This window comes from Musca vetustissima, unplaced genomic scaffold (genome assembly GCF_032173495.1).
Source record: "Musca vetustissima isolate MV318-11 ecotype Yass unplaced genomic scaffold, APGP_CSIRO_Mvet_v1 utg4449, whole genome shotgun sequence".
Taxonomy (NCBI): domain Eukaryota; kingdom Metazoa; phylum Arthropoda; class Insecta; order Diptera; family Muscidae; genus Musca; species Musca vetustissima.
Genome location: NW_026880903.1, coordinates 219,036 through 232,752, shown reverse-complemented (window position 1 = coordinate 232,752; position 13,717 = coordinate 219,036). Strand labels below are relative to the sequence as shown.

Here is a 13,717-nt window from a genome sequence, read left to right as displayed (position 1 = left end):
AGAATGTCATTTGCGAACAATCAACATGAAACGTTCCGTTTACTTGAGTAAATTGTACACGAAAACAAGCGAATTGTTGTGCGCAGCAGATATCAATAACAAAACATTTTAACGTAAAAAAGGTAAATAAAAGAAAGATAATAATCAACAAAAATGCCAAATACCCAATGGAAACGAATTCGAGGACTGCGGATCGACCTCAAGTATGGAACAAAAAGGATTGCTACTGCTCTACAGCAAATGCACACGTAACCTTGTGAAGCTGCGTAGCACAGTAGCCCTTTTGTCATGGCATCACTATGCGAGGCGAACGATGCTGCTGCTGGTATGCATGTTGTCTGTTGAGCGTTTTCAGGGATTTGTGTTTTTGTTGTTATTCAGTTGTTTTGTTCTTGTTGTAGTTGAAGAATTGTGATCCAAAATAAAATGTTTTCTTTCTTTTTAGGAAAGAACGGGACATTTTTTCGTGGTAGCTAACTGTTTTGTGAAGTGTGTGGAAAATAAACTCTAAAAAAGACGTCGGGAACGTCTGATAAGCTATTGGTTGAGTTATGTCTTCGCAAAAGGATACCCACAATAGGGGAGACATTAACTTTGTGCTTATGTCAGGAGCCGGAATGCCTTCAACAGTTCAAAATTCGAATAATAATAACAATAACAACAACAATAGCAATAACATAAATGCAAATATAAGTACATCGTCGTCGTCGTCGGGCCTTATGAATAACAACAGTAGCGTCCATCATGAACAACCCCAAACTAAACGACAGAAAATTGAAAAAATCAAATCACCATCCACAACAGTTGCAAGTTCAACACCAGTTTCAAATGTGTCCACTCCAGCTATGCCATGTCCTCCGGATATAATTTACAGCAGTGAAAAAATTCCTTTGTGTTCCTCACTGTCGTCTTCGGTCAATTCAATATCCACACAAGATTCATCGTCCAGTAGTTCACCGTCATCCACACCGTGTAGTTCAAGAGCATCGTCCCTAACACAGCTGTTAAATGTTCAAAACCTCGTCGCCAGCATTTTGCCCTCATCCAAAGACGATTCATCTGTACGCAGTGATCTTAACATGGTTGCAAGTGCCTCGAGTGGTTGTAGTAGCAGTAGTGTGTGTAGTTCCAGTGACCATTCGGCTGATGAGGTCGATCGTGTTACCCTGCCTGATTTGTTGTCATTGTCTTCGACAATGGCTGCCAGCAGTTCCGCCGCCAGCAGCAATAGCAAATTACTAATAAACACATTAACATCGTCCTGCCACACTGTACCAAATGCTAACCCCACTGTAGCGTCGTTAACGGCGAGGACACAACGGTTGGATGAAATTACCGCTTCCCAGGATATGCGGGAATTCGAAGAATCATTAAATAGACAGTGCCTGTGTGGAGTGTCGGAGCGTATGCTGAGGAAACCCTTCCAATCGCACTACTCAATGGACGCCAATGGTCAGAAACGTGTCGCAAATTTGAGTGAATGGCCGACGAATAAACTTTTGCAATTTCTCTCGAATCTACAGTTACTTTTTGACATATACCTAAAACAGAATTCCAAGGGCTTTATATGCGCCCGGATTATGGACGTTTGCGATGCTCTCATACGCAACGACCACAATCTCATCGATGAGATCATTGTATTGGCGGGCTACAACAATATGTATGTACAGTTTCTGGCTGGCCGTGTTCTGGCCTCATTTCTGGTTATAGCCAAACAGGAAATGGATGATGATTGGCTGAAGAAATTGGTGGACAATCTATTCAACTTTGATCGGCTTGATCATGTTGCCGTACAAAAAATGCACTTCAGTTTGGAGATAATAAAACGGATTGTTGAATGGAAGGACATCGATTTGCATCCACTGGAAGAAGAAATTGCCGAAACGCATAGTGTAGCCGAGCCAACAGCATCGACGTCTATGGGTGAGAGTAGACACGGCTACCTACATTTTCAAACACAACAAACATCATTGGAGAGCAATTATTTTGCAATGCATTATAGTTCGACGGAGAATATTGACGATGCGGCGACTAACACAAATGCGGGTGCTCCCATGTATGCCCACAGCAGCTCGTCTGTGCATCAGGCGCCTGGCAGCAGCAATCACCTCCACCCACATCATTTCAATGGTTTAATTAATCATCACCACACAGCAGCCGCCACACTGGGTCAAAGTTGTCATTTGGTTACCCTAACGGACTCGGAAAGTTTTGATACCACCCATCTCAAATGCATTACCATAAAAATACTCGAAAACAAATGGCCGGCATTGGTTAAGAATATGTCGGCCCTGATAGCAAATCATTTGGACGTTGAAAACGCCGAGAACTGTATTTTGAATTTCCTTCAGTTGTGGGAGAACATCATATCCGTAAAGGCCAATCTCTCCATAGTTGAGACTTTGCCATTCTATGCACAGTTGGACAAATTCGAACTGCTGCTCAATCAGAACCTGTCCTGCACGGTGTACAAACAAATGTTGTGTCTGTTCAATGAGGCCTTGTGTTATGGCTCCACATTGGCGTTGCAGGATATGTTGCCCGACGAAACATGTATGTTGGCCCATCAGATTGTACGACATGTGAAGGATTTTCGTATATTAGAATCTCTACCTCGTCGACAGCCGGAGAATATTGTGGGCTTCATTGGTTTCAAACGGAAACCAGTGGCCTATGCGCCACAGTCACTTCAGCATCATCCCTATGGCCATGATGATGATGTCAACTCAAGTGCTTTGAATGCGGCCGAAGTTATTGAAATGGACAAAACGATTTTGCAGAAAATCGTATTGCTCGTCCTCAAGTCAATAGCTGTTACCGTCAAGGAAATACGTAGCGATTCGTCCGACTCATCGATCGATTCCACCGATTATGATGCCTTTCAGGATATGGTTCTAATTGAACGCTCCATACGCGATGTACTGCGCAAGTTGGAATCATTTATCAAACACACACTGGAATTCCATCCCGAATGTCATTTTAGTAAAATTCTAATACATCTGTTCGATGATCAGGACGATCATCTGATCGAGGCCATGGTGTGTACGCTGGACGTCACGGCTGGCATATCGTTTCGTAACAATGCATTTCCCGAATTGGTGTCAATGTTAAATCCCGTCTATACATTCCTAGAGTTCCTCAAAATGATATCGAACAGCTCGGATTTGCTGCTCGATTTGTTGGTCAGCAACGAGACCTGTTTCCTGCTCTATTTGTTGCGATTCCTGAAATACATACGAATGAATTGGTCTATGTTTGTGCAAAGTTGCCATGACTTTGGCATGGGTGCTAGCATCTTGGATGAGGCGATGAGTGTTCTGATACGATTAAGATTACAAATATCGCGGCTAGTGTCCAGACAATTGTATCCGTATGATATATCGCCGGTACTGCGTCTTTTGGAAAGTTGTGAAAGTCTTTATGAGGGCAATGAATTGAGTTAGCCGCCCGGCGTTGTCCATCCCAATGCCAATGTTGTCGTCTTCCATTCCAAGTAAAGAAAAAAACATCACAAACGAAATGCAACATAGTAGTATTCTAACACACACAAACAAATGCATCTATATACACACACACACATTTGTAAGTAAGTTAACGGTTGAGACAAATTAAAACCATGTTCAAATATCTTGCCTTTTAGCGTGTAATATTTTTATTATTAATTATTTTATTTAATTAAAGTACATAATAAGTAGTTTAGTGTTAATTTTAATAATATTGATAATAATAATAAAATGTACATTGATAAAAGTGAATCATCAAGAAGAAAGAAAAACAACAGCAAATTGTTTTACATCTCTCAAAAATCACATTGACCCATTACTGGATAGGTGACCATTTCATTTTTAATAGATTATTGTAATAATGTCTGGTAAAAAACAGAAGAAACGTTTTATATACAAAATTCGAAAAAAGAAGAAAAAAATTATACAATACAATAATAAATATTAATTAAGGTTTTTTTCTGAATAACTCCTATTTTTATGATTATTTATAAATCTGTATTTCGAAGATAAAAATGTAAATAACACAAATATATTTCTTTTATATATGCGCTTCATATATATATAGCTATAGTATGTTTAATGATTTTAGATTTACACCAATACACCCGCTAATTTTACCACTACTACATTCACTTACTTTTACGTACGTACTACATACATACATATCAGAATAGTTTACGAATAAAATCCGTATACATTTTTTGTAAATTGTTTCATTAAAAAAAGAAAAAATCAAAATATGTTTTTTTTTTCTTTTGATTACTTGCTAACTTGGCTGGGAATCTAATGCCTGTTTATCATGCGTACTCTACGTTTCATTCCCTCGGGTGCAGCCAATGGATCTACGTTATCCAAGGGCAGCATGGTTATGGAGGTTCGTCTTATTTTTGGAGGATCATTTAATATTGCCAGGGGATTTGGTTGTGAGGATGTTTTATTGGTTTGTCTTTGGTAATTTAGAGCAACTGGTACTGAACAACGTCTGCGTTTCATCATGGAAGAAAACTCTTTAATGAAATGAAAATGAATGCAAATGAGGAGGTTTATGGGTGCCGATGGGGAAAGTGTGTTGACCACCTACCTGGTTTACTCAAGGGGGTTACAATTAAATCCGAATTATCTACAGATAGTGTCATGTGTTGTCGTAACAATTGCCAATTGCTGTTGTTGCCGCTCCTAGGCGCAGGAGACTGTGTGGGTGGTGTTGGTGGTGGTAGTGGTCTTTGAACGGGTGATGTTTCGATGTGATGATGATAGAAATGTTGTTGTTGTGCTTTTGCCATCTGTTCAGCATTGATGGAACGTTGCGAAGATGCCAATGTGCGTTGTTGTTTTGTTTTCATTGCCAATTCTAATGTTGTTGTTGTTTTTTGAATTGATTTTGGTAAAAAGGTTATTTGCTAATAAGTTTTTGTTTCGTTTTCATTTATTTTTGATACAGAAAAAAATCGATGACAAAGGCAATTAGGAGAAGACGAAGAGCACATAAACATCGAAAGGAAACCAAATTTAGTTTATTGGTGGTTAAGGATAGATAGGAGGAGAGTGTAAAAAAAAGAAACGAATAATAAAACACGAAAAAAACAGAGACATTTAAGTTCATTTTTTTTATTAAAGTTTTTGGTAATTGTTTCTAAATACAAGTATAAGAAATTGTAACAACATAGATAAGTGTGAACCAAGAATCTAAATATTGTGAACAAATTTATTCAGAAGATATCTAGTGCTCTCAATACACAGATTATCAAAAAAAAAAGAGGTTAATAAAAAATAGTACGATTTTAGACTAAGTTGAAAGGGGATAGATAATTGGGGGTTCTGACATTAGTTTTTCTCAAAGGTAACAAGGATTACCCTATACCACTTTGATAATAAACAGTGTAAACTTGGACGAAAATCAAGAGCTACAGTAGAAGAGAACTTACGAAAGAAATTTCATTTTAATATATAAATTTAAAACAACCCAATTTAAACTGATTATTGGCAAACAAACAAAGACTGTCTTCAAAAAAGTAAAGTTTAAGTAAAAGTTCTGACAGCTAAGTTCGTTCTCTAATAACAAAAAACATTTAAATTTACTAATATTAATAAAATACTATTCATTTGTATAAGGTTAATAGGTACGGAGGGAAGGCTTTATATTAAATATAGGTATGTATATATATTTTTAATCACAAAGTACATTCAAAATATAGATGAAACGACGCTTACATGTCTACACACATTCTACATATACAAATAACATTTAGAGGATAAAAACGTTTCCTTTTTTGTTGGATGTGTGTGTGAGTCTGTTTTTCAGTTTTTCATTTTTTTTGCATTTAAAGCTAAATAGTTTGGTCAAAAAATTTTGATTTCAAGTCATTTTTTGTTTGTTTTGTTTCTGGTACAGTTAGTTTTATAAAATTAAATGCTTTTTGTTTCTCGTTTGTTGAGTAAGATTTTTCAAATGGTAGTAGGTAGATAGGTAGTTTAAGAAATTTTAAAATTTCGGCAAACTTTTAGCAGAAATACCTTTTGATGAACGTCGATCCCTATGGGCTTGGGCATACGATTGCAATGAGCATCGTCTCATGAAATTTTTGTCCTTTTTATTTTCCTGCAAACAACAAAAGTTACCATAAATTGTCATGTTTTTTTCTCAAGGTAAACTTACAGATTTATAATGCTGATTTATATCGGAGGCTGCTTTTATTAACAAATATATAAATACCAGGGCAAATAGATATATAATTGGCTCTGCAGAGGAGTTTTTCTTATTTATATTCAAATCCTTTTTGTCATGTTTGCCATTTTTAGCTTTAGTTGTTGATTTGTTGTATTTGTGAAAACCATTTTTAGCGTTAGTAGGAAACTTTATTGAATATTTAGATTTAGGCTTTTTGTTTTTCTTACTGTATGACTTAGTGCTGCTGGTGGTGGTTGTGCATTCGTCTCCACTGCCATCATCAGTGGCACCATTAGCGCCGCTGCCGCCACCGCTTCCACTGCCACTATTTTCCAAAACAATTTCATTTTTTACATCGTCTGTTTGTTCTTGTGTTTTAGCATTTGTTGTTTTGTTAAGTTCTTTCGTAAATATTTCCAAATCCCTGCATATGTCCTTGTATTCCAGCAGTCGTTCCAATATAACTTGTGGATCTTTAATATCATCGTTATTGTTGTTGTAGATTAAATTTTGGGCTGATTTTAGCAACAATTGATGATTTTCGGAACAATTCACAAAACAGCTTTGTATGCCACTCATACCCAAATAAATTGTGGCCAAAACAATTAATAGGCCAATGGGTACAATATGTTGTTGATTCTTAATTTTAATGTTGCTATAATCTAAAAATTTTACTTTTTTATCTGCCTCTTCTGATGGTGCAGATTCATCTTTTAATAAATTGAAACCGTCTTCTTGATTTGAAATATTTTCCATTAAGGATTTTTCTTCCATTTTTTTATTTGTTTCCTTCTGTTTAAGTAATTTCTGTGTGTATCCTTATGTCGTCGAAATGTTAATTGTTGAAAAAATCAATAGTTACGAGCACACAAGACGAGCAGTGTAACCCGCATAACGGTAGGAATTGAAACACAATAACGACGCTGGCTGTTTGTCGCCATTAGTGGTGCTTTAGACTATTGATATTTCAACGTTGAGTCGATAAACTAGGCGTTATCAAAAAGAAAGGAAGAAAAAAACGAGTAAAAAATTAAAGGAACTTATGAATATTATTAGAATAGGAAGAATATATATATATATATATATATATATATATATATATATATTTATATATATATATATGATTAGAATATGAGTAGGAATGTATTTAAAAATAATACAAGGAAGTCTAGAGGTAACTCGTACAAATACGCTAAAAATAGCGTTGAAATTGCAATTTTTCATTGAAAAAGGATTTGCTGCTTCAAATGTTTCCATTAGGAAATTTAAGTCGTTTGTAAACCAAAGGAAAACGAACTTCTGTTACGATTTCTTTGATTTCTAAATGTATAATTATTAAGGCGGGATTACTACTCTTTAAAATTAATATAATTGGAATTCTCATGCCAATTTATGGATGTAAAATAGGTCGATACTACATTTTTCTATCGTCTGCAGATTTGGGAATATAGTAAATATAAATGTAAAACTTTTCAAAAATGGTGTTTTATATTTTTTCTGGTTTCCATATATGTATATTGTTATATATTTGCATAAATCACAAATGTCATATGGAACATGACACAAGTATTACGATGCAATCAAATCAACTGAGTATTACAGTTACCTTGTATAATTATACCATGGAACACACCTAATATAAGGATACGTTTGGACAGCACTTTATTTTTTGTAGAAACCATTTACTTGGGATATGTACAAAGGAATAACAATTTAAATGACGATTTATCATAAAACACGTTCGGTGTAAACATGAAACGTACTTTATGAAAATCCACATATATTTTACAATTTCCTTTCTATATATTCATCAAATAAATGGCAGTTACCTTAAAACACTTTCCTTGTAAATGTGGTATAAGTAGAGTAAATGACGGCGCCTGTTATTCACATGAAACGACGCCGTCAATTATCAAACGACTGACATCTTGTTGATGCAAACATTTGACGTCATTAGAGAATACGTCATTGTTTGTTGAGTTGTTGTACAATCTTCGGTTTTTGTTTATTTCAAAATTGTTCAATCGAAAACAATATATATAAAGAATTCACTAATAAATCAATCAATAGAATACCAAACAATGCACGAAAATGAAGATGCGAATTTATCAACAGCAACAACCGCAACGAATTTCAATAATTCTTCGTATCATTCATTCCACAACAGCGGCAAGCGACAAGACATCATAACCATCGCAAATTTAAAAGGAAATCGAAAAGTTTTATTGGATTTACGTTTAATAACTTTATTCGGGGTATTTGCCTGTACAACATTGATTTATAAAATGGTTATTGTTAGTAAGTACAAGAAATAAAAATAAAATATAAATAACTAGCAAGTGTAAAGGGAAGGGGGTGTTGAGGGAGGGAGGATGTTGTGTTGTTGTTGCTAATGTTGGTGGTAGTTTTTCGTGGCAGTGCAAGAAAAATCGAATTGGAATTATATTTTTTTTATTTACATGTTGATATTGTGTGGAACTAAAAGAGGAACAACAAATAGTTTATTTAAATAGTTTCCCACTGCCTGACCTCGTTCATGTAAACAAATACGGTGACGAAGTGATTATTGGTGACATCACTGTGCACTTGACTGAATTACATTCACCTTCCTAGTTCTTTCTGTGTGTACTACTACTAGCCTAGCCTTCAGTAAGTTCAATAGACGGTGTGTGTTCGGTATGGAAAATAATTTCAAACTTTTTTTCACGACTGTAATATCATCCAGTTGTTAAATATTTTGTTAAATTAATGTAACAAAATACTTTTGCACAATATTTCATTTATTTGACTACCATTTTGTGGTTATTGTTTACATCTTTATCAAAGTTTGTTAAAAATTTTTGTTGTTATTTATGTCTTGATTAGCTAAAATTTTGTTGCCGTTATCGCCTTTTGTTGATATGGCAACAATAGTTAATAATTGGGACCGAAGAAGAGTTTTATAATTTCCCAAATATTTTGCAGAATTTTTTTTTATCAGAAATAAGCGATAATAATTTCAATTCGTGTGTATTTTCATTTCAATATTAATATCGAATTGGAAATGCAACAATATTGATGATACACTGCCTTTGTTGTGTGTCGACTTTACAAATAGTGTGTGCGTGTGTGTATGCGTATTGAAAAATAAACAATTCAGAGTGTGCTCTATTGAATGATGATCTCATTACCATAGACTATACTAGATGTTAGCTTAACATCCATCCATCCCACCACCTTACCTTCCGCATATAGTTTTTGTGCAATTTGATGTATACACACACATATATATATTTATATATATATGGAAGGTTATTTGTTTACAAAATATTGCGTATTCAAATATGTTATTTTTTTTTTACAGTGCCCTATTCCAATATGGAAAATGCTGTAAATTTCAAAGGATTTCTGGAAGACAGCTATCGTAATGCTGTTGTCTGGGCCAAGGAACATGAAGTGTTGCACATACTACAGCCCATTGCATGTGGCTTACTTGTTGCCATATTTGGTTACAGTTTAATATATTTGGATAGCAATGTTCCGGGTGTTAATCCTCCCTCACCATTTTCACCAAGGAAAAGAGTCTAGTAAGTAAATTATTTATTTCTAAAATGTTGTTTTTATTTACATTGATTTTTGTTATTTCCTTATTCTTCTTCTACAGTTACCATCAACAAAAAAGTAGTATTCATTTGGGTTATTTAACCGCCCTGGCAGCCGGCCTGGTCATTGCAGTTCTCATGTATTTAGATATTTAAATATCATTGTAGAGCTTCTTTCCCAATTTAATTTAGCTTTCTATTTATATAAAAAAACTTTTTATATTTCTTTTTTTATTATCATTTGATCTGGATCAAATAACTAAAAAATAATGAAATTTTCTTCTAAGTACAAAGTAATATATAGGTTCTTCCCAGATAGTTAACATAATATGCTTTATAAAATTATTTCTAAGCACTAAAAATAAGAAGTATTAATACATATATTTATACATTATAAGAGAAATAAATATAAAAAAACTATATTTTTATATATAACATATTTATAAGATGTTTTATTCTATATATGAATTTCAATTTATTTATTTTTTCATGAATGGGTAGCTAGCCACAAGGCCAAGGTCGGTTTTAAGTAAATGTTTGGATTGGATTGGTTCCTATAACGACATATAAAATATATTTGGTAAAAAAAATATTTAAAAATTAAAACTGTTATTTCTTCAAACCGTTACTTTCAAAATTCTGATACATTTTTTTTTCTAATTAATCTAAAATATTATACAGATATACGGAGTTTTTAAGAAATTAAAACAAAGTTATTTTATAAAAAATATTAAAAAACACTAGTTTATGAAATGAATTAGCACATTATTCATTTGTTTTGCTGCAGAATAAAAAACAATTTATTAAACAAAAATATATAAAAAATGGAGGCCCTGATAATTATTAAAAAAGTATTTTTTAAGAAGCCGAGGTTCGGAAAATATCAAGGCTATTAAAAATATCAATGCTATGCTATATCTTTATATAAAGCCCATTTAGTTGTTGTTGCTATTTTTATTCTGTAGCAAAACAAATGAATTAACATTTTGTAGGCGTATGAAATTCGATTGATTTATGGTTCTATTACAAGGATCTATTCTAAATGTTCTGAGGCAATTGAGGCCACACAGTTTTCCAACTACGCGAATATTGGAACCTGAAAGAATAATTTTTAGTTAGATAATGTAATAAAATGCCATAAAAAATTTACAAACCCAGTGTTAAATTGTCCACAAAATTATTAAAATCAAAATAGGCACATTGTAAAATGGGACCACTTCCATCCATATTCCTTATCAAAAGACTTTGTTCAAAGCGATGTTTACCTTTGGTAATTTTGATTAATTTTCCTGCAAAACAAAACACATGGTAACTCCAGCAAATGAAATATATTAATTCCACTTTTACCATAAACATCCCATAGTGCATTTATGTTTGGATTCAGCTTACAATATTTGATGACAAAATCCACATTACCCACGAAAACACGCATAGTTCTTTGTGGTACATCCATTGGATCATCAAGTGGTTTAACATCACTTCCAGTCTCTCCATGTTCATTTTTAATTAACGACTTTTCATCCATTTGGCCACAAACGGTGGCATTTAATTTAGCTGTTGCATAGTTATTGGCCTTAATCTTTGTTGGCATTGGCATTAAAAATAATTCCGTTTTGGTTTCCAATTTATCAGCCGTGGTAAAGGAGTCATGGGGTCTTTTAAGCGAGCGTCTAACACATATTTGGGTTTGTTTCAAGTTGACTTTTTTGCTCAATGAACTTTGAGCGGTATCAAAGCTGCAATTGAAAACTTTTTCCTCGTGGTCTTTCAATTCATTGACAAATCTACTTCTCGAATTTCCATCACGGAAAATTTGAGCAAGAGGTTTTTTCGTATCTATTTGAAAATGAAAATTATTAGTAATAAATTATTTAATTGTGTTAAAAACGAATACTTGAAAGAAACATTTTGTGGCAATCAAAAGGCACGTCCAAATATGTCAAGCCGTATTAGCTGACCTTTTTCTTTCAGTTTATTTAAGACACTTAATCGCCATTTTTAATTTTACTATTCCTTTTTTAATAATTTTTTAAATTAACTGTATTTTTTTTAATTAAAAAGCATTTTCTAGCATGGCTATCTAATTTCCTGTCATACGTTGCGCTAGCCATATGTTTTGCCTCCTTTTGACATTTATTGTTTGACAGCTCTTGAAATGGACCGCTATCTCAGTGTTGGTATGTCAAATTGTGTTGTGGTCGTTGACTATCCACGCGAGGTCTTCTGTTTTTTCTAGATAGAAGAAGAAGGAAAAAAATACATTTTATATTTAATTTAAACACAAAACAAGTAGATTTTTAAATTCTTTGACAAGATGAGTACGATTTTGGAAAAAATCGCGGCCATTGAGTCTGAGGTTTGTATTCCATATTTGTTGTTTTATTATTCGGATGGTTGGAGAAATGTAATGGAATCTAACCTCTATAATTGATCCATAGATGGCACGTACCCAAAAAAACAAAGCCACTTCAGCTCACTTGGGTCTGCTTAAGGCAAAATTGGCCAAATTAAGAAGAGAATTGATTTCTCCCAAAGGAGGCGGCGGCGGTGCTGGAGAACAAGGTAAAGTATATCGAACACATACATCTAAAAGAGAACTGGACGATGTTAATGCAATTGTTGTTATCCTGTGTTATAGGTTTTGAAGTTGCAAAGACTGGTGATGCTCGGGTCGGGTTTGTAGGTTTTCCGTCAGTGGGAAAATCCACATTGCTCTCCAATTTGGCTGGTGTTTATTCTGAGGTGGCCGCCTACGAGTTCACAACTCTAACAACGGTGCCGGGTTGTATCAAATACAAAGGAGCCAAAATTCAGCTATTGGATTTGCCTGGTATTATTGAGGGCGCCAAGGATGGTAAGGGTCGTGGTCGTCAAGTTATTGCCGTGGCACGTACCTGTAATTTGATATTTATGGTACTCGATTGTCTGAAACCTTTGGGCCACAAGAAACTTCTGGAACATGAATTGGAAGGTTTTGGCATACGCCTAAACAAAAAGCCACCAAATATCTATTTCAAACGTAAGGACAAGGGTGGTGTCAATTTGAACAGTATGGTGCCACAATCGGAATTGGACTCTGATATGGTGAAGACCATTTTATCGGAATATAAAATACACAATGCTGATATTACTCTGCGCTACGATGCCACCAGTGATGATTTAATTGATGTCATTGAAGGCAATCGCATTTATATACCCTGCATATATCTGCTAAATAAAATCGATCAAATTTCCATTGAGGAATTGGATGTAATTTATAAAATACCACATTGTGTACCCATATCGGCTCATCATCGTTGGAATTTTGATGATTTGTTGGAGAAAATGTGGGAATATTTGCAGTTGGTGCGAATGTAAGTAACAAAACTTAAAAGTGTTTCTCTTTTCAGAAAATATAAATAATTTTTTTCCATCCCTCAGTTACACCAAACCCAAAGGCCAATTGCCAGATTACAGTTCACCCATTGTGTTGAATAGTGAACGTACAACAATACAAGATTTCTGTAATAAATTGCATAGAAGTATTGCCAAGGAATTCAAATAGTAAGTCAATTTAATTTATCGGAACTGAAAGCGATTGTAATGCTTCTTTTTTGTTTTCTTTTTCTGTTTTTAGTGCCTTGGTTTGGGGTTCTTCTGTGAAACATCAACCTCAAAAGGTTGGTATCGATCATGTACTCAACGACGAAGATGTTGTGCAAATTGTTAAGAAGGTCTAAGAGACAAATCAGTTGAAAATTTTGAATTTAAAAATTAAACGGAATGTATGTGTGTTAAGTAGTAGATGCGAAGTTGAGAGAGGAGAAACAAAAATAAAAAATACTTGTAATTAATTTTCAAATAGCGTATTAAGAGCCAAAACGCCACAAATAAAGGAATAATCCAGAGCTACCTTGCAAATAGGATATATTTTTTATTATTTCCAAGTCTGTAATTAAGAGGAATAAAGGAAATGTCACGAA

General features: G+C 34.1%; 5 protein-coding genes across 5 annotated transcripts; 3 read left to right on the top strand and 2 right to left on the bottom strand.

Annotated features, from left to right (window-relative positions):
- Nucleotides 1–552: 552 nt before the first annotated feature.
- On the top strand, nucleotides 553–3,443 carry LOC133326839 (protein lines). Its single transcript, XM_061535445.1, has 2 exons — nucleotides 553–2,056; nucleotides 2,099–3,443. Exons 1-2 carry the CDS (start codon nucleotides 603–605, stop codon nucleotides 3,441–3,443), a joined length of 2,799 nt encoding a protein of 932 aa, XP_061391429.1. The 5' UTR covers nucleotides 553–602.
- Nucleotides 3,444–4,793: 1,350 nt separating this feature from the next.
- Nucleotides 4,794–6,930, bottom strand: LOC133326830 (uncharacterized). The gene is made up of 3 exons (XM_061535435.1): nucleotides 6,163–6,930; nucleotides 6,021–6,105; nucleotides 4,794–4,906 (listed from the first exon to the last, which is right to left on the bottom strand). The coding sequence occupies exons 1-3, from the start codon at nucleotides 6,928–6,930 to the stop codon at nucleotides 4,794–4,796; spliced, it is 966 nt and encodes a 321-aa protein (XP_061391419.1).
- Nucleotides 6,931–8,255: 1,325 nt separating this feature from the next.
- LOC133326829 (uncharacterized) lies at nucleotides 8,256–9,911 on the top strand. Its single transcript, XM_061535434.1, has 3 exons — nucleotides 8,256–8,472; nucleotides 9,518–9,740; nucleotides 9,818–9,911. Exons 1-3 carry the CDS (start codon nucleotides 8,256–8,258, stop codon nucleotides 9,909–9,911), a joined length of 534 nt encoding a protein of 177 aa, XP_061391418.1.
- A 779-nt stretch (nucleotides 9,912–10,690) lies between these two features.
- On the bottom strand, nucleotides 10,691–11,751 carry LOC133326828 (uncharacterized). Its single transcript, XM_061535432.1, has 4 exons — nucleotides 11,739–11,751; nucleotides 11,103–11,591; nucleotides 10,910–11,044; nucleotides 10,691–10,851 (listed from the first exon to the last, which is right to left on the bottom strand). The coding sequence occupies exons 1-4, from the start codon at nucleotides 11,749–11,751 to the stop codon at nucleotides 10,691–10,693; spliced, it is 798 nt and encodes a 265-aa protein (XP_061391416.1).
- A 284-nt stretch (nucleotides 11,752–12,035) lies between these two features.
- On the top strand, nucleotides 12,036–13,501 carry LOC133326840 (GTP-binding protein 128up). The gene is made up of 5 exons (XM_061535446.1): nucleotides 12,036–12,111; nucleotides 12,194–12,317; nucleotides 12,394–13,108; nucleotides 13,176–13,298; nucleotides 13,372–13,501. Exons 1-5 carry the CDS (start codon nucleotides 12,070–12,072, stop codon nucleotides 13,472–13,474), a joined length of 1,107 nt encoding a protein of 368 aa, XP_061391430.1. The 5' UTR covers nucleotides 12,036–12,069; the 3' UTR covers nucleotides 13,475–13,501.
- Nucleotides 13,502–13,717: the final 216 nt, after the last annotated feature.